Source organism: Pavona decussata, unplaced genomic scaffold, assembly GCF_977016875.1.
Source record: "Pavona decussata unplaced genomic scaffold, jaPavDecu1.1 SCAFFOLD_353, whole genome shotgun sequence".
Taxonomy (NCBI): Eukaryota; Metazoa; Cnidaria; class Anthozoa; order Scleractinia; family Agariciidae; genus Pavona; species Pavona decussata.
The window spans coordinates 874,981-895,976 of record NW_028145734.1 but is presented as its reverse complement, the minus strand read 5'-3'; the positions used below and the strand labels follow the sequence as shown (position 1 = coordinate 895,976).

At 36.5% G+C, this 20,996-nt stretch overlaps 1 protein-coding gene and 2 long non-coding RNA genes across 3 annotated transcripts; all 3 read left to right on the top strand.

The window, feature by feature from the left end:
• The first annotated feature begins 4,675 nt into the window (after nucleotides 1-4,675).
• Nucleotides 4,676-6,669, top strand: LOC146453071 (uncharacterized). The gene is made up of 2 exons (XR_014859580.1): nucleotides 4,676-4,944; nucleotides 6,350-6,669. It is a non-coding gene; the product is annotated as an uncharacterized LOC146453071 (long non-coding RNA).
• Nucleotides 6,670-7,744: 1,075 nt separating this feature from the next.
• LOC146453070 (uncharacterized) lies at nucleotides 7,745-9,431 on the top strand. The gene is made up of 2 exons (XM_085097075.1): nucleotides 7,745-7,913; nucleotides 9,055-9,431. Exons 1-2 carry the CDS (start codon nucleotides 7,782-7,784, stop codon nucleotides 9,244-9,246), a joined length of 324 nt encoding a protein of 107 aa, XP_084953201.1. The 5' UTR covers nucleotides 7,745-7,781; the 3' UTR covers nucleotides 9,247-9,431.
• Nucleotides 9,432-16,253: 6,822 nt separating this feature from the next.
• Nucleotides 16,254-18,703, top strand: LOC146453069 (uncharacterized). Its single transcript, XR_014859579.1, has 2 exons — nucleotides 16,254-16,410; nucleotides 17,823-18,703. It is a non-coding gene; the product is annotated as an uncharacterized LOC146453069 (long non-coding RNA).
• The last annotated feature ends 2,293 nt before the right edge of the window (nucleotides 18,704-20,996 follow it).

The following is a 20,996-nucleotide window of genomic DNA, read 5'->3' as shown; positions in this document are numbered from 1 at the left end:
TTCTTTCATCAGGTCGTTAATTTTGCCTCCGTAAGATAGCTGAAAATTGTAACTTATATGCGCCGAACTGTATGGTTTAAATCAATGACAAATGCGAAAACGTATTCATAAGTTAAGCTTAATTTTTACCGTCGCTGTAGTAGCTTCTTAATTATAAACTCCCTTTTACTTCAACTAGATCGACAGTCAACGGAGAAAAAAGGGGGATGGCTTTGCCTGGCTGACATTCTCTTTTACTCCGTTTAGCTCTACCGGCAGTTTAGGCTTAGCAATGTGGATTTAGCGGACTGAGATAAGATCCTGAAGTGTGACATTCAATCGATTAAACTTGAGCAGACAAATTTCGTTATGTTGTACAAAAGTGGCTCGAATGGCTCGAATGTTTAAAATCCAAAACATGTGAGCTTTCACAAGAAAGCTTTTTTACGTTCCCGATAGACGTGTTTATTAAACCAAGTTTTTACTTACTTAGATTAATTCTTTAAATTTGTAAACCCGGAAAAAATAGCCACTAGTACATCATTTTACTTCTAAACCAGTAGACATCCTTCAAAGAATTCCTTTTAAATATAGAAGACAAATATCCAGGGGATACTCCCCTATATAAGTTATATAGGTATGTGCGGCGGCAAAGCGTATGGTTTTTGAGGTATTTTAGTCTGAAATAGGATAAAGATTTTAACCATTTTGGTCTGAAAGTCTGGCCGAAAACGGCTATGGATTCTAGAAGCCAGGTCTGAAAATGGGTATGAATTTGAGAGGCCATTATGATATATGAAAAATAGTACTGGAACTGAATTACACATTTTAGTCTGAAATAGGATCAGCTAGCGTTTGGAGAACCGAATTGCACACCCCCATCAAAAATTACGAGGAGTAGCTCTCCCCCCCCCCCCCCCCCCCGAACAAATATGCAGCTCAGTTGGTAGAGCGTTACTTTTGGATGAAAGAGTTGATGGATTCTAGCCTGATATATTTTATTGTCTTTCCGGCTTTCTTTTTGCAACTCTTCAGATTGCGTATAGATAACTTTGAGGATCTTGCTCATGTTATTAAATCTTTCTTCCGTAGTTCAAACGTCGGTACATGGTATTTCATATATTCACTGTCACATTTAAGAATTCTGTCCAGCTAGCCATGGCCAGCCCCATTAATGTTATTTTAGCAGGTTTCTCTGTTTTGGCTAAACTTCATGCAATCCGTCAATTTACTTTTTATTATTCTTTATTCAATGTTTTATTTTCAGACCACAAACCAGCTGCACAAGAGCACTTTTGTGCAATTGCTGAAATTTCCGATCCACCAGTGAGGAAACGAGGGATGTTGTTGGGAAATTTGAAACATCTGAAACTACGATCGAAAATATAACTGAAATAGAAATGGATGTCCTAGTAAATTACAGGACGCTGTCTGAGAAGAACAATCTATGGTTTTCAAGATTTGTCAGAATTGTACAAGAGGTAGAAGAAATCTTACGTAGGCGCCCAGAGATGGGAAAAGAACTAATTAAGGAGCTTAATCAATTCTTGACAAATAAAAAATTAAATAAAATCATCCCTATACACGGCTTATAGTGAAATTACGCCTTTGCTTTCACCGTGTCTTCTTTATTTTTAAAATTAAACTCTCAAAACTCTTCGGTTTACATCTTACATTTTTAAAAGGAATAACTCTAACAATAGATTAACACATGAGAAAATAATATAAGTGTTCCAAAATTTACTTTTAGGTACCAACAATATTACTTTTTACTTTACTATTTTCCGCACGCGATTTTGTGTAGTGCATGGTTAGCGCGTAGGACTGCGTCGGACTTTCAATGGCCGGGACTGGTCAGGAGATCGGAGGGTCGGTAGTTCGAGGCTAGTTTGGACGTGCTCATTGCTGTGTTGTTTCCTTAGACAAGAAACTTTGCTCCACATTGCTTCGATTCTCTTCACCCAGGTGTACAAATGGGTACCAGAGACATACTACTGGGGGTAACCCTACCTGCGATGAACTAGTGGGGGAGTTGCTTCATGCTAAGGAAACAGGGTTAAGCCCCGACCAAATGAGCCACTTAGGCTCGTAGCGTGGCTTTACCTTAACTTTACGCTCGCTTCAGGCCTTACGTTCTATGCCGCTTCATCACTGTTCGCTAGCAAAAAGTGATTCAAGAGGGATTTGGAGTCTGCTTCGTCCCAAACTACAACGCTTTCCGTGGACATTAAGGATCAAAAAAAATAATGGAACATGAGCTTACGAATGGAAATCAGTTTGGATCTTAATATTTATTAATAAAGAAGAATATCAATGGTAATCTTGATTTCATCTCCTGTTGTTTCCACAGAAATCAGTAACAATACTGATTAATAAATTGAAAACTGCGTACGGAAAAAAAGTTTTTCGAATTAACTCCGTTTGTTTCATCTAGAAATCACGCATTCTTTTTATTCCTTTTCTTGTCATTATTAAAGGTGACGCGCCAATATACAGATTATGTATAAACAGTGCTTTACAATAGTATTCAGTACGTATAAAGTCATAACTTTCTAATCAAACATTCTTTGATAAGAAACCTCCTTCCTTCTTCAAAATTGATCCGCCCCTCTACCATGATTACTTGATAACAATTGAAGGCCTTCGTGTTTCAAAAATTCAAGTCTGAAGTATAAAGGCATCTGATCAGGAAGACGTACACATTTAATTGCACTAAACCCGAAAACCGAGGTCAACCATCACGTAACATTAACAGATCCGACTTGGTGAACGGCAACTCATGAAATGGTGAATACTGTTTTTTTGCCGATGTAGAGTAAGCAGGAAAATAGAGTTACGGGTGTCCAGACGACTTGTAGAGACTATACTGTCGGGTTGACAAAAACTTAAATTCTTAAATTGGATAATTTTTAGGACGCCCCTACTGTGGGCAAAACAAGTGTTGCAAAGATTGTACAATTACAATTTCTATTAAATTTTAGATAGGATAATTCCATTTGCATTCATTACGGTTCTCAGTAAATATCCTCAGATGTCATTGGCATGCTTTTAACGGGGACCGGCTGTCATCAAGTAAGATAAACCATGTTTCACTTAAAGAAGGAAAATTCGATTCGTAATCTAGGAATTTCTAACTCAGACAAACGTTCCTGATTAATAATTATCTCACCTTTCACATGTGGCGTACGTGTAAATTATACTGAATCCGATAAAATGGAGCTAAATTAATTAAGTGAACTAAAAACACTGTGGGAAGCGAGATCTCCATTAATCATAATTCTATGACAAAGAAAGGTTGTCCTCCGCATCTCAATCAAAAGTTTTTCGCCCACACACTGGCGGAAACTGAATAGCAAAGTAAACACTTCACTTACGCACTGTAGCTACAGGCATTTTTTAAGGCATTTATCGCTGTAATGATCACATTATAATCGTTAAAACGAATAGATAAACCTCTCAGATTTGTTCGTGGTAAACTATTGAGTTACCGCACTTTTCCTTTGATGGGTTTGTTGCACTGATAACAATACATAATAAGTCTCTCCACAAATTTACTTTTTATCACCTTTGAAAAATCCTACACCGGAGACAAAAGCAAGGTCCATGGATCACTCTTTCTCTTTCAAACGTCCTTTTAATGCAGAAATCTTTTTTAATTATTAATTGAAATTTGCCTTTTTATGATTACACAAAAGAATTTGCCAAACGTTTTATTATTATTTATAATGGATAGAAAAATAATCATAAAAATAAGAGAGGTCTATAATGCAAACTCCAGTAACAACCTAGTACTTTAATTTCATCTGTCGTTTTGAAAAGATCGTTTACAAGGGAAATTTTGTAGTTTTAAGGAAGGAAGGCGGCCCGCCTCGCTGTAAATAAATACGAGAATGTGAAAACACTGCAATTTTATTCACATTCTCAGTTTAAATTCATCTCAGACTGACTGATTTTATTTTCTTGATAGATCATACATACATCATAATTTCTGTTTGCGCAGCTGAATAAACAAATTTCTGTCTTTCTTCATTTTATCATCAATTTATCGAAAAAATTATCAAGTGTATTTCAGGCGCGAAAAGTTTGAGTACACAATTCTAAAGGTGTAGTTATCATACTTTTTAAAATCGTCTTTGTTTTCACGGTTCTGGCGAAGCTCAGAATGAAATCAGTGATCAGCATTTTTAGCCTAATAAGAAATTTATTTTTGAATGTTCGCAATTCCACTCTGTTGGAAGCCGGATAATTTTCAACTGATATTTTTCTTTTTCGTATATTTGTAATATTAAAGAAACATCCCGGGGGATAATTCCCTATAGCAAAACTTCTATCTTGAAAAATTCCAGAAAACCATTTTCCGACCTCATTTCCAAGTTTATGAACAGACGCATTATCACTTTAATAAAAAAAATAATTGTAGATCATCCATTACTAGCCTGCTAATATACATCAGAGGCCCAAACTGCCATATTTTTACAATTTAGAAGCCTATAAATTCTATTTTTTTTAACGAAACACGTGACGGTGTTCTGTTTGATGAATGATTGAGTTTTGATCTCTGTTTGCCATCAGTGGGATCTACAAATTTGCTAATTCATTTCTAAATAAACGTTGTTTTAAAATCATATCTATTCTCTTGAAAATAATAAAGGAAGGCAATACACCAGACTTACTGGAACCATTAAGACAACGAGAGGCCGGAAACGGCGATAACTTTTGAGTGGGGATCATTGCATTTAAACGGAGAGCGGACCAAGCGAAGCTACAGGCATTTGGAATAAGACCACTCGCCATCGTAGGCTTCTGAACTAGAAATCCAAGAACAGCAATATGTGCAGCAAAGGACAATTCCTGCTTTGTTTCAGCCTGCTTCTCGCCTTGATGTTGAGTTCTCAATGTGAAGCATTTACTGCCGGTGCTGGAAGCTTTAACTCAGGCAGGAAACGATCGGGTATTGGAAAACAGGTAAAGCAACACTCAGCTGCTTTCTTCTTAAGTCCTGTCGATATTTCTTGCTAAATAAATCTCAAATTTAATTCCGTGAATAGCAAAACAGACGGTTCCCTTGAAAACAACCGGCTTATAGTTTTCTTATTCATGGTCACACTTTATGATTTGTCCGCAACCTCAAAAAGTAAAATGAAAATAAAATAAAATAAAATTAATTCTAAAAACCACAAGGACCTTGTGTGAAAAAAAAAAAAAAAAAGACTGAACATTTGTGTAAAAACTTCGAGGAAGGGCAGAAATTGCGCGTTATAAGAAATTTTATAAGATGTTTTTTAATGATTTTATAAGAAATTTTCAAAGCCAAAACAGTTTCTTATATGAATATGTAAAAACTAACGGGAAACACCCAACTATCTTTTTAAAATGCGTGCAATATTTTTGGTGCCAGAAAGTCTATTTCATAAACAATGAACATTCGCAGCGCATGTTTAATAAACGTATAACAAACACATAAAATCTTCCAAAGGTGCTGCCGGGTGATCCTTTGCCCAATAATTCTAAAATAAGGTCGCCCCTAGCAATTCGCAGATTATTTAGGATGACAGAAATTTACTTTTTTAAGACGCTTGGGAAAATAGTTGTTGTTCACACGAACTCATATCAGCGAAACATATAAATTATTCATTGGTTAGAGAAAAATTATGTGGACAAGCTCTACAATAAAACTTGAAACAAAGTGAGTTTACTATCTTTCTATAAAGAGGTTTAGTGTTCCCATCAATACTGTCCGATTGTTTTATTTCCGTCTACCTTGCGGCTTTGGGTTTATTTGGTCGAACAATCCACTAATAATGGAATAAAATTATAACATACTGGCGTACATAGTAAAGGTAAATTACATATTAATTTATTCTATTAAATTCACTCAAAACCAAATTGTTGTTTGTTGAATAAGAAATATGAAATAGGAAAATTTTCATATACACCTCTAGCTTAACAATTTTCTGCTACACCAGTTTTGTTTGTCTGGTTTATCTATATAAAGTATATAAAGCTAAGGATATACATGCTCTGTGATATCACGGAGATTTTGGCAGCTTTCATTTTGGGGGTTATTCGCAAAAATTAGTTAAGACAAGCACTCAAACCAAAATTTATTTGCTATAATTTCGTAGCAAGGGACAGTTCTAATATTGCAGAAGGAAGCAGATCAAGCGCACAAAGTAAGATGAAGCGGAATGATGGTTTATAATATTGAAACAGCAAAAAATATAATGCGATAAAAGATTATTTCCATTACAAGCCTCTAGACTGAAAATCATTATCACCCCCTCTCCACTTCCACAGATAACATTCTTCCTCCCAATTTGATTATCGGAAATGACTTTTAAAGTTAGCTTTGATTTTATATTTTCACCAGAAAGATGCTACGTATCTTCTTGGGAAGATTTGTGAAGCAACCACAGCGTACTGCCCTGCGATACTTTCAGAGCCTGACAAGATGGATGACAAATGAATTGTAAAGCTGCCGAAAATTAAGAAGACCGACGACGAAATATGAATAATAAATATAAATAACTTGACCTCATTTTTTGTTTTATGTATATGACACAAGGAAGATCGACCATATCGTATCCTCTTTCTGTTAAATAAATAAGAGAAACTTATGTTTCTGATGTTTGTTTTGAATGCGCTACCAGAAACTGTTAATAAAAGGTTAAAACGTAAAATGAACAGTCACTACTGGTTTACTCTCGTCTTTTATTGCAGAAAAGGGCGTTTTCATCTTCAGTGTTTTAAGATTTTTCTTCTTTGTTCTCTTTTAATGGAAATCGGCCGTATATTCATTTTTGTTTTTTTTATGCTTATGTTTTCGTGCGGAATTTTGTCAATTAGCACTCGTCGCTGTCCAATTAAACGTATACCCGTGTAGTAACCCTTTGCCATGCACACTCTTTAGTTTGTTTTAATTTTGATATACGTAGTTAAATATCTTAGCTTATCATCGCATGGAAACAGCCACTTCGGCCGCCATTCCTAAATATTTACACCTCTAGTGAAACTGGCACTCAGCTCAGTAACCACAAAAACTTGCAAAAACTTAACACTTTACTTTGATCAATACATGATAATAATATAACATAAATTAAAGTGCATAAACTACAGTTCGATTCTGAGCCGACATTTGAATTGTTGCGAACGATGAGGACAGGACAACACATTGAAACACATCCGTCCTCTTTAAAACGGGAAGGATATTTGTCAGAGCGTGAAGGCTCCCTTCCTTAGTTAGTTACTCGCTGCCCCGGCGCTGATCGTTCTGCCTTTCTGTCTGTGTGTCTCCGTCTCTCTGTGTGTCTATTTGTCTGTCTAACTGACAGTCTGCTGTTTCTGAAAAACACCACATGAGATTAAAAAGCGGGGTTTCCGACATCGGCACAATATGATAAAATTTCCATATTTTGGCTGAAAGCATTTATAATACGAATATGACGGTTCATTCAAATTTTGGAAATAGGACTATCAGCAAAATGATAATCAGTGCCATGTTATCAACCACCACAACAGATTTATGTAATAAAATAAGGGGTGGTGATGTTTCCGCCCGTCTTCATTCTGGTATCATTTCACAGGGACGTAACGCGGCACAATCAATTTGAAAAGATCTTAGCTAGACTGAAAAAGACACCAAGCAGATTCAGCCTTTAAATTTCACTGAAAATAACAATAAAATGCGTTAATTTCCGCTTCCAAAAAAAAAAAAACAGTCATAATAACAGCATGCAAGTTGTACTTATAAAAAGGCATTAAAATGCCCGAGCTTGTTAACTTTTTAAGAGACCGAAATTGTCATGAATACGATTGTTTTGTTGTTTGGGACTGTGCTTGTACTCGGCTGCCTTTACCAAAACGCAGAAGGCTTTACACCGTGGATTAAACCCCAAGGTGACATTAGTGGTAGCAATAACCACCATCAGATCAAGGTAACGTTATCTGTTATCTCTTCCTTGAGTTCCACCGCGGAGTTCTACCAATTAGTGAATGCAAATGACACAGTACACACCTACGGCAATTTGTCAATTTTCCTGGATTAATGTGTCGCCTATTTTTAATGCAAACTTCTGTAACAATGAAAGAAATATTGGAATCAAAGAAAAACCAAAACTAATAACCCAATTTTGTTGAAATTACTCTAAACTACTAGATTTCTGAAAATTTAAATAACTGTTTAGGTATAGATGGCTAAGATAGAAATTGGGCCAGTTCTGGTCACGTCCTTCCTTGATTTGTCTTACAAAAACAGAAGATAGACTATAGTTCTTTTCTCCTTGTAAAAAAAAAAAAAAAATCACTTAATTTTTCACTTTTGGAATTCTAGAAGCATTCCGTGAACCAGAAAAGGCGGCGGCACATAGTTTTTAAGGACGGCTTTGATTGAATCAACGACTTTGACTGAATCAAAGCTAACAACAACAAACGCACCAGTGGCCGTCGGTACAAAAGTTATATAATTATGAAATATTGTGTAAGTTAAGTTCAGATATTAATTATATAATTTTTCGTTTTGATTAAGTGAGTTCAGTTTATGTGCCGCATAAGCATATGGCAATAATTATAAGACGCAGCAGAAGTAGAACGGGTGTTTGTTGTACAAAATGCACGGTCAATCTAAACAACCACTTTATAGCTTAGTGCCTAAAATAAAATTATGTAAAGTGAAACTAGGGGCAAAAACAGTTAAGAAACGTACAAGTGAAAAGGGGAAAAGTCAGATTTTTGTTAAGCAGGCCTCTTGCTCTGTCGGTGATCTTGACGCTTACTTGACTCAATTTGAACAGGGATCTACCGAGCAGACAAGCGGACTCAGCCCTTGATGCGAACTACACCTGCTGTGTTGCATAAATATTACAAAACACTTTGAAAGCGCTGCTACCACTATCACAGAGTTTCAGACCGATAGTCTGGAGAGCTAGCCGTCACTTTACACTGATCACAACTCCTCTCAAAACAGTTTCAAATTTATCAGCCGAACCCAAAAAACTTTGAAATTTTGTCAACTTGTGCAACCGTTAGTCCAACTTTGAACTGCAATTTTACTTTTTGTCTTTGTTTCCTTTTCCACAGCGTCGTCCGTGTCCGAGTTTGAATGCAAAGGTGTGTCTCTGCCATAGAAGGGATTCAGAGCGAGGAAAAGAGTCTCGTGGAATCGTAAACATTGGTCCTGCCTCGGAAGGTCACGTGGATACACGTTTACGCATGCGCAAGAAGCAGTATCCTACTATGTACAATATTGACGGTGTGGAACAACAAGACTAACTAATGTCAAATTTTCACTACTTGTGAGCACCACCATTTGTTAACAGTTAGCTTGAATAAAAAAACTCTTGCTGGAGTTTAACTTGTAAAACAATTGTTAAATTTCAAGTAAGCACATACGAATATGTAGTTTTTAAGTTCAAATAAACAGGAAAGAGGCAAAACGGTGTGTTTCTCTTAAGTTTAAGAATTTTTCTTGCACGAACGTAAAGTCATGACGCTAAACGTACTGACGTTTTTGGTAAGGGTGGACAGCCAGCACACGCCGAGCAGTACTTAAAAAATGGCCGTCACCCAGAAGGACATTTCTTTTTTCGAAGCTCAGGAGAAGATGAAGCTACATTATGACATAGCAGAAAAGATAAAAGAAACATTTTCTTAAAATAATAAATTCAGGCCGGGGATGTAACTGATTAGAATAACTTTCCTGCGATCCATAATTTTCTTAATATTCACACTTCTTAAAACTCAAATTTTCCAGGACACCCTATTTTGTATTTAATTTTTTTTACGATGTTATTAATTTCTTTGAAAACCTAGCCACAACGATTTTAACATTCTCGGCAAAAACTGCAAGTGGCGCCAGTCTTTAAGGCCCGTTTAAACAACAACAACAACTTTATTTTTATAGGAATACACAGCCCGCATATAGCAGTGCTAATCGAGCCGGGCTGTGTAACTTAATACTTATTACAAACATGAATAAAATTAGAATAAATTAGTAAATAAAAATTTTCGTATAAGGGCAATAAACACACACAACCGCGATTACGTGCAACCTACTGAGAAAGAAACGTTGCTTGACAGCGCGAAGTTCATTGAATTCAGAATTTTAAAACTAAATAAGCCATAATTGTACATACATGACAGAAGCTGGCTAACATAAGTTTTCCTGAATTCTATCTATAGGTTTTCCTCTTGCTCTTTGGGGTTTACTTAATTCTAGCTTGGATCGAAGAGAGGAAGATTTTTTTTACTCCTTCGGCTACTTTATTCTGTAGCTAAGTCGATCTCCAAAACGTGAAAGTGGAAATCGACGGAAGTTAACTACTAAGGGACATGATAATCTTTAAACAATGTAGAGATCTCGAACATCAACCCTTCGCATTCAAACCTTCTAATTAAAAACACTATAAATTCAGACCACATCAGTCTTGTAATCGTGAGATGGAAATTGACAGTTAAAAACGTCCGTGCAAGCTCTGAGGGTCGTTTGGCAGTTGAGGGACGTCTTATATACCCACTGGCCTGGTTAATAAAATGGATCGATTATTTACCTTTTAAAACTGAGTAGACACAAGCTTGCTGAAACATATTGTTGTTATCAGAAGACATGAATCGATTGTTAACCGATTAAGTCCTTGTTTTGAGCATGCAAGGCGTCACGGTGTTTCGCCTATAGATATGACTGAAAGACAAACTGAATTCACAAGCTGACAAACTTAAAGGGGCGTTGTCATGGTGATTTTGCAGTATTTTGGTCAAAACTGCTCAAACATTTGACGAACAACCTTTTTTTTTTAACATGAAATTGCTCTTAGAACACCCGGAGGAAAATCTTAACGGATTTCTACAGGGAAGAACTAGCTATAATAGGCCTTATCACGGTTTTCGACGCCATTTTGACGAGTAGGCAAACACGTCTGAAATAACAGTGTTTGTATGGGAATCCGATGACAAATAATTTTCATAAAACATCGCTTCTGAAATTTTCATGAATTGGAAACTTTTAGCACTATGCAAAGGATTTTAAGAAAAAAATTGGAGGGATGTAGCTGTGCCAGAAAGCGTCCAGTCGTGTTTTGAACTTTCCATACATTTCCCTGTATTTTTTTCCCGCGAACTATTTTTAGTAGCAGTTCACGGCTGGTTCGCTATACAGACAAATGTGTGGAAAGTTAAAAACACGACTGGACGCTTTCTGGCACAGCTACATCCCTCCAATTTTTTTTCTTAAAATCCTTTTCCTAGTGCTAAAAGTTTCCAATTCATGAATTTTTCAGAAGCGATGTTTTAGGAAAATTATTTGACATCGGATTTCCATACAAACACTGTTATTTCAGACGTGTTTGCCTACTCGTCAAAATGGCGTCGGAAACCGTGATAAGGCCTATTGGTTCTTAGCGACTTCTCTAAAATACACAGGAAGAACTTGAAAATACTGGCCAATTTTTTCAGGTTGTAATCCATTTCCATCCAAGCCATCCGCAGCCAAACATAACTAAAACTAGTTTTTGTGCACTGGTAGGGTTATTGTTAACAACACTGAACCATTATTTTAACGATTCCATCGATTGAAGTATGTTTTTTGGCCACTCAACGTAACACTAAAATGGGTGAAACTGCCCCTTTAATTCAAAAACTCTTTCCAGCCGCGTAGCCTACAGAGCGAAGTGCAGCTATGAGACGCTGATGTGCGGTTGTTTTCCGTTTGCCCTTATCGGTTATTCCATACTTTTCGTTGCTGTGCCGCTTTATGCCTCACCAGGGGCGATGATCGAGGGTGAGTGAGTGAGTTTCAAATTAAACGAGAAGAAAGATCCGTAGAGGATGAATACATGGATATGAATATATGAAACATATATTTGAACTGCGGATGAAAGATCAAATAGACGAAAGACCCTCGGAGTTACCTACACAACTTAAGCAGTTACGAAAAGAAAGGTTGAAAGAAATCCAGGCTTGAACGGGATTCGAACCCATGATCTCTGCGATGCCGGTGCCGTGCTCTACCATAGATATCAAGCCAGCTGGGAATGAGTTTCATTGCTTTGAGGAGAAATGAACATATGGATGTCGTTATAGAGACCTGATTGGATGCGAAACCAACAATTCATTTTGATTTTCTATAGATCTTGTTCGGAAAAAGTTAACTTGTTCTTCAATCTCCCTTTAATTACTGTTTTAAAGAAGCCTTCAACACTTGAACCGGCACAGTGCACTAGTTTCAGTTGTAGAAACGTTCTAACTAAAGACGATATATGTGCAGTCTGCAACGAGTTCTCAAGGAGACAAGTGTCAGTTAGGATTGTGTGATCTGAAGTTGGAATTTTCAAATGAAAACTTTTGAGAACTAATTCCTGTCAGTGGTGTTTTTAATTTCATGTACTTTATATATATTTGTGGCAAATTAACTGTGTGTGCTGCAATTATTCTCGTGAAGTGATATTATTTTCTCTAGAGTACTCGAACAATCTCGGTTTCATTTTGGGGAATATTATTGCAAATAATATTGTTATACCCTTAGTGCCTCGGAAAAAGTTACAGGAATAAAAATACGAAATTTATTTCTGGTTTCAGTATTGAAGATCTGAAATACTGGCCCATGAAAATAGACATATTTCATTCACACTGTTTATTTGACACCGAAAGTTATTATAGATACAGCTACCGCAACTTTCCTTAAACTGGTAAAAACACTTCGATACGAGAGATTTCTAAAAGTACTGATTGAAAGATTTTACCCGAGAATGTATTTCAAGATTTACTGTAGCTCTGTCATTGATTTTGGTCCCATGTGTATACTTTGTTCTAATTACTTAACTGAGGGAGCCCATTAGTTATAAGCCCGGTGGCTTCCCTTGGGGTTCCTCGCCATTAGTGTTTAAATAATAAATAATAGTTTTTTGCATTTGTACAATTTATGGCAAAACAATAAACTGAAACTGAACTGAAACTGTATTTTATTAAAAAATTAAAAAACAATTACAGTTCCTTGACAGGATACACACATGAAGAGCGTTTTTCTTTCTCGACCGTAAATTACGGAAGCACGCGATTTTCTTTACGCAAGCTTTGATTGCAGTATAAAATTAAAAGTCCCATTCGAAATAAGACGAGAAGATGACAGTGGATTTAAATTTGGATGAATGAGAAGCAGAAGAAAATCGGATTCAGTTTTGAAACACAAAGGGTGCGTTCTATTGATCCTATTCCGGAATAGGAATACATACAAGGATGTCAAAAAATGCTTCATAATAAGTTTTTGCAATTACTGGAGTACAACATCGCTCTAAAATTATCATGTGTCAACGAAAGTTTGCAGAAATGGCTTCCCGAATTTACTTTAAAAAAATCTAACAGCCATTCCGCTTATTCTTATTCCGGAATACGGTCAGTCGAACGCAACCAAAGGCGATTGCATGAGTAAGATGAGTGTGATTTTTTTCAATATCCGACCTGTAAGTTAACTAGATAAATTAGTAGCTAACAAATATTTCGAAATGTCTAAAAACATTTAGCTGGGGAAATTGAATTTTACGTAGAGATAATCTCACGTGTTCCCCTTCCTGGAGGTGTTTTCAACACTATTTTGTTGTTGCTTCCTGAATAAATTATTTTGCTGTTGTGTTTAATGTGTTAGGCATCTTGTTATTTTATTGCATTTAACATACTTTGCCGCGAAGAAAGTTAGCTGGTGCGAAAAATAATCTATATCTAAATGCATAAAAAATATATATATTTGTAGCGAAAATAACCACGAATGTTGAACTGACTCGCTAATTTCGTTTTCGCTCAGGCATCGGCTGTTAATTATATTGGCGTGTTAACATTGCTGTAAATGCTTTAAGAAGCTTTGTTTTTCGATCGATTAAGCACTCGATTCCAGGGAAACGACAACTTAAATTTAATGGGAATTAAGGAAGGCAATAAATAACCAAGTCACGTTATATAAATTGCATTTTTTTATAAGCGTTTTATCAAAGAAACAGGAATGAATTTTGAATTTCATTCACCAGGAAGCGAAGAAAAAAGCTGTCATCTTTCATTTCCCTGAAATAATCAAGAGTACGACACTTTGTCAAATGTTACTCTGTCATCAGTCTTCGAACATTGAAATTCTTATCACGGAAATTCATTTTTAGACTTTTGACTGAACGCCCATGTTTTTCTCGTGAAGGGAGAAGTGCCCAATAATTATTCTCATTTGATGGAGTATGTTGACTGCTGAAGCGAAGACAGCCGAATACCGGTCTGTCTGTTTGTTGGACTGTATTTGATTAAGACGTGACATCTTGGGCTTTATAAAATCTCACTCATACCATCTTGCGTTTCCCACCGCCCGCTCTCGCTCTCGTGAAAGATGGTCGGCTGTTGGGTCAAAAAAATAAAGAATCAATGTAACAAAAACCGGAAAAGGACCAACGACAAATAAAACTATGACAATTCCAAGTACCATGATTACATCCTCGACCTTGCAAAAAGCCTCCATCACTTTAAAAGGTCTTGGAAGGCGTCGCTGTTCACTTAGAAACACACAGGGCAAGGGTGCAGACAATGGATCCGATTATGTTATATATTTTTTGAAAAATCTTGAGTCGGTCGAGTGGTAGAAAAATAGGGAGTTTTAGGAACTACTAAGGCGACGGCAACGACAACGTCAAAAAACAAAGGGATTTAATGGGCAAAACAATGGCCCTGTCCGTGCATTTTGAATTTTGGTATATTTCTTCACCGTACTCTGCCAAACAACAAAGTGAAATGACCAATTTCAAGGTTTTGTAGAGAACGTAAGCGCATGGCAGTCAATTTTTCATTCTCTGTTTCAACTTGAGCGCTGTTCCCACCTGTTCTGTTACTGGATAGTTCAGCCACACTTTACAAGTTGAACAAATTGGAATAACCGCGAAATAGTAAAAATAACGCCAATTATTCCCGTCGTGGTTTCTTAACGTGCCTATTGAGGTCGTATGGGGACTGGCCTAATAAAATCGGGGGAGAAAGCCGCACGTACTAAGGTTGATCTTTAAAAGGAGAAGGGCATATACACCATGACACCGTTAAGACGGTTTTTATGTTCTTTTGGGACCAATAACTTTTTCGGAATGAACAGTGTAGCATTCCGTTCATTCTGCTACCGATAACCGAAATGTCCACTCAACAACAACAATAACAAGCTCAGTATTCGCATGACTATAACAAATACAGTATTTCATAACTAATTATTGATTCGTTAACTAACTCAAAATAAATTCAGTAGAGGAATAATGGAGAATTTTTGGCTTAATCGGAATAGGCAGAATTTAGTTCTTTTTGGGAAATGATATCCTTTGTATTCTGTTATTCCTGAACCGGAACAAGAAATAGATAATGCGCCCCCGGATTCGTTACAATAATTCACGACCAGATTTATTGCATTCATGCCATTCACTTGAAATAGGAACAAAATGTTAAATATTAATTACAAATTACTATTTTCTAAATCCAGATTGCAGTCAATTTTTCTCCGTAAAAGTACTCTGAGAATACTGTATATAGACAAGGCATACATGTCATAGAACTGACAAAAAATTTTTTTTTTCGCTGCCTGCGTATTTAAGCTCTAAATACAAGCAATACTTGGAATACTGAAAACAATTCAGTGTTTTCCGAGATAAATTGCGTATTAGTAGCCTTTGTTAATGGGTAATCTTTATTTTGTCCATCTGTATCAAAACAAATACAACAGAGATTAACAACGTGTATAATCCATATTTTCCAACGAGATACTTCCTTGCGTGCGTCAGTTTCTTTTGGCTTCGTATCAGCAACTAACTAACGAAACGCTTACGATCGATTATTACATGAAAAATAAAGGATTAAAATGCTTAACACTTCCTTTGCAAAACCCTAATAACGAGATAAAACAAACGTTAAAGGAAGCTAAAGAAAATAATTAGAAGCATTGTTTAAAGCCATCGAACAAAAAAGAAAATATTTGCCAACCATCGTGCGTATTGCAGAAAAGTTATTAATTTTTGCTTTTTCGGCTGCTTACAGCTAAGTCCAGCTCCGCCAACATTGACTTTCGGTTTTCTCGCGTTTTTCTCCCTTTATTTCACTCTCTTTTACTGAATAGTAATTTATACAATGTGTTCAACAAAAAAACATATCCAGACTATGGAATAATTTTTATTGCTTCTTTTTAACCGGATACAAACATGACACACTTAAATCAAGTTATCCGGCCCGCTTTATTAAAGCATCCTACAACCTTGTCAAGTGGTTTATAACTCCCGCTTGGAAAACAAAAAGTTATTTTGATCTTATCAAGCCAAAATCTCTTATAAGGGGGTAAGCCACATGCCTAACGACGCAGAAGTCAAACCGTTCTTCGGTTGCCACACGCTAGGGCTTAACAGTCTACATTGAGCTTTCATCCATCGTATTGATAAAAAGAAAAAGGTACGCGTTTACCGTTATAATTTTTTTTGTACAGCTTTAGTTGATAAGTATCAAGAGACAACTACTATCCGTCCTAACCTATAGTGCAGTTTTGAGAGCACCTTGAACAATTGTCAGTAGAATAGAATGGATAAATGAGAGACCATTGCCCTTCTGAAAGCAACGTAAGCAGCCGCGAAAAAAAGATACAAACAAAATATAACTCCGACCTCACTTTTTTCCAGCCTTTCTTTTCGCAACTGCTTAAGAGTTACTCTGATTTAGTGCTATTATTCTGTAAGTTTTCAGTGTTTTTCCTTTTTTATCTCCTCGAGGGCTAAGCTATCCAGAAATACGTCAAAGGTTTACTGAATGCCGAGCCACATCAATGTTTCATAATTCTTTTAATACCAATTTAGGATGTTTAAAAGTAAGAAAAAAAGGGAAGGGGAAGAGTTTATTAATTTGGAGAAATGGAAAAAAGTTTACAAATTCAAATTTAACGTTCCCTCTATTCAGCCTTAAAGAGGGGGGGGGGGGGGGGGACGGAGGAGGAAAGGGGGCATGCCCGCGTTCACTTTGAAAATTCATTACTTATTTTTCAATCACAGCAAACACCGCCAAACTTTGTGACTTTTAAAATTTACCGACAAATAATTTATTTTGATATTTAATTGTTCAAGTGATATGTTTCCATGGAAATAAGATTTTGACAACCATGTTTCTCAAAATTTGGATTTTTTTGTTACTGTTTTGTAAAAGCTTTTACGTTTATCGACGTTACTTTATCATTGTATACCATTTTAGCATTTCTTTATCCCGTTTGCTTACTTTGGGGGTCAATTTGAACGGTTTTCTGAGGTTTTTGAGAAGATGGCCGCTAATTCTCACGTCATATGACATCATCGTTCCATTTTGCGGCCAGGAAACAGTTTGGACATGGTTTCATTACCATAACCTTAATTCTTTTGATGCTTGGTAGGGTTAAACGCTGTCAAGAAAAATTGGGAGGGACCAGGTCTGAAAACGAAACTGGATGATGCTTTTTACCAAGATTGTCCCAACACTTTTGGACATTTCTTTTAGCTTTTAGTTTAGTAAATTGTTGACCATAATGCTGTCACAAAGAATACAATAGATAGCCCACTGTAAACACGTTGAAGCAGTGATCAAACACGAGGAAAAATGTTTCATCTGCATGAGGTAAAGAGGAAAGAAACTCAGAACAAAGTTAACAGAAACTGTATTTATATAAAAAGGCCTGGGAAACCATTAATGGCAATATTCTTGAACATGTTGAAATCATTTCTGAAAACTGGTTCCGTAGGGAATGGTCATGTGACCTATCAAAGCCTGTTTCTTATGAGTTCTTGTAGACATAAATACCGTGAAAGGTATTTTTTTTACTATAATTGTTACCTTCTCTTTCGTAGAAACATGCAAGGAAAGTATTTTTTGTTCCTACTGCTTCAACTATACACGATGTGGCTTGTCAGCTGTCATGCAGTTTCTCTGGCATCCAAAACGGGCATCACGGATGGTCTTATGACTGGACATGAAGAAATCAGTTGGGATGAGGAAAGGCATCTATCATCCGATGAAAACAAAGGCATTCGAGGTTTTGAAAAAAGGGAAGCTACAACTGATGTATTAATTTCTCCATTTCCTTACGAAGACAATGCACGTTTTTTCAAAAGAGAAGCTTCGCCTAATGGGCGTGTACCACCCTTTTTTTCCAAAGGCAATCATCAATTTTTTGGCAAAAGAGAAGCTTCTCCTAATGGGCGTGTACCACCATTTTTCTCCAAAGGCAATCATCAATTTTTTGGCAAAAGAGAAGCTTCGCCTAATGGGCGTGTACCACCCTTTTTTTCCAAAGGCAATAATCAACTTTTTGGCAAAAGAGAAGCTTCGCCTAATAGGCGTGTACCACCCTTTTTTTCCAAAGGCAATCATCAATTTTTTGACAAAAGAGAAGCTTCGCCTAATGGGCGTGTACCACCCTTTTTTTCCAAAGGCAATCATCAACTTTTTGGCAAAAGAGAAGCTTCGTCCAATGAGCATGTACCACCATTTTTTTCCAAAGACAATCAAATGTTAGGAAAAAAGAAATGAGGATAACTGCTTCCATAGTCTGTTTGGTTGAAAAAAGAAAACTAATCATGATCATGTAACGTTAGAATGTCAAGAACTGAGAACTCTAGCCTTTTTATGTTTCCCTGACAGAATGAAGTGTACACCATATTTAAATCAACTAATACTCAAGAGTGTTAAACCGACGTCAAATTAATAAAACAGCATCCAAAAGACTACATATTGCTCTCATTTACTGAATAGCTGTCATTTGAAAGGTTACACAACAGGAGTGCTTTTCAATGGAACAAAAATTCAAGAAATTTCCTTGATGAATCGAATGTAACAGAAATTTTGGATGTACCTCACAGGGTTGTTCTAATATAATGATTCGGAAAATCGGGTTTAAACAACCGGAAAATTCCATTCCATTTGGCCATTCCTACTATGGCCCAGTTTCCCCGACGGAAGTTGATTGTGTTATTTCTGTTATTTCGGTTTACGTAGAAAATTCGTGAAAGGAACGGGTTTCTTTTCAAGTAAGTTGCGGTTAACCCGAAAATACCGTTCTATTCAGTTTCTAAACTTTTGAAACTTCAAACCTGTTACTCTACAAAATAAAATAATTTTGGAATGAATTGAAAGGAAACCCAAAAATTATGTTTCTGTATTGTTTACCATCTTTCTGCTTTAGTTTTCTGAACTGACTATAAGTAGGTGACTGCGGGTGGCCAGGATGGAAAGGGATCGTAACTTGAAATCATGGGCTAATATCTAAAAATAAATATCTGTTGTGATTACTCAGTGACAAAAGCATACTCATGTTGAGAGAACTCGGATTTTTTTTTCCAAGAATGCCTGTCTCACTGACTGATAAAAATACAGTTTTCTTATTTTTATATTCTTCACTCTCGCTTTTACTACCGTGGTGAGGGTTTTTTTCTTCCTACGAGTATAATAATTTATTTTTTTTTTACTTATGAGGCTCAAATTTGCGTATGCATATGATCACTTGATATCTTCCACTTAGTTTTTTTTTTAGGAGTATTTCATATATGATGCTTTTGGAACAGTACAACTTTGACTTAAGAGTGTGTAACGGCACGTAGCTCCATTAAGAATGAATGAATGAATGAATGAATGAATGAATGAATGAATGAATGAATGAATGAATGAATGAATGAATGAATGAATGAATGAATGAATGAATGAATGAATGAATGAATGAATGAATGAATGAATGAATGAATGAATGAATGAATGAATGAATGAATGAATGAATGAATGAATGAATGAATGAATGAATGAATGAATGAATGAATGGATGGATGGATGGATGGATGGATGGATGGATGGATGGATGGATGGATGGATGGATGGATGGATGGATGGATGGATGGATGGATGGATGGATGGATGGATGGATGAATGAATGAATGAATGAATGAATGAATGAATGGATCTTGGGACGGGTATCTGGCATACCCCGCTGAGCTTTGTAAAATGGCAAACAAGAGAGTATGGTCGTCCAAATGTTTCAATATTCGCTAAGTTGTATTCGCTGTCGCTAAATTACATTCGCTATCGCTAAATTACATTCGCTGTCGCTAAATTGTTCATTCGCTGTCGCTAATACTTATTCGCTATCGCTAAATTGTACATTCGCTGTCGCTAATACTCATTTGCTATCGCTAAATTTCATTCGCTTTCGCTACATTACATTCGCTGTCGCTAATACTTATTCGCTATCGCTGATATTCATTCGCTCTCGCTAAATTTCATTCGCTGTCGCTGAGTGTTTCCATTTCATGCGCTAAAAATTAACTCAGGGTATCCCCACACGGGAAAGTTTGTGGAAAGCCGCCAACCGCAGATTTGCATTCAAAAGCATGTGAGATCTCACGATGGCCGACGAAAAGGTATGGAAATACTCTTCTGAAATTAAAATTTCAGATTTAGTTCGCTTCTAAGCCGTTCCTCAGTGAAAAGCTGGAGCTAGTATACGAAAAGGCTTTCTCCGGAGCTTTGTATGAGCTTAAAGTTTGGCTCATGGCACCATCGTGCTTCGTCGAGGCGGGAAAATACGGGACTCTGTAAAACATGGATACGGACGGGCGGATGCGGACGGCGGATGGCGGATGGCGGATGGCGGATGGCGGATGGCGGACGGCGGAGGGGGCTTTAAAAAAAAAAAAGAAGAAGAAGAAGAAGAAATAGGATGTTGATACTGTTAAATTTATTGGTTAATTGTCACCTTTTAAGAAATGCTAGCTTTGGCTATTTTTTTTTAAATTTGAATTAATTTATATCTTATTGTAAGTCAAAAAGCGAAAACGCCGTAGAATGTTTCCTCTCGTTTTTCAACCAAATCGGTTTGCAGTGGAACTCCGTACATTAGTACGACACACCATCCAGCAAAACAACACATTCACATTCATGAACAGTTATGGGATAATCTGATAAACGGGAAAGGTACTGTACGAGCTCTTTGTTAGGCAACAGACAGATTGATACAAGTTATTAAAAGATTTATA

What these genes read in the sequence shown, in the direction of transcription:
- LOC146453070 (XM_085097075.1), top strand. Translation starts at nt 7,782, where the DNA reads ATGAATACGATTGTTTTGTTGTTTGGGACTGTGCTTGTACTCGGCTGC. An exon ending in ATAACCACCATCAGATCAAG is followed by an intron (nt 7,914 to 9,054) that starts GTAACGTTATCT and finishes CCTTTTCCACAG; the next exon opens with CGTCGTCCGTGTCCGAGTTT.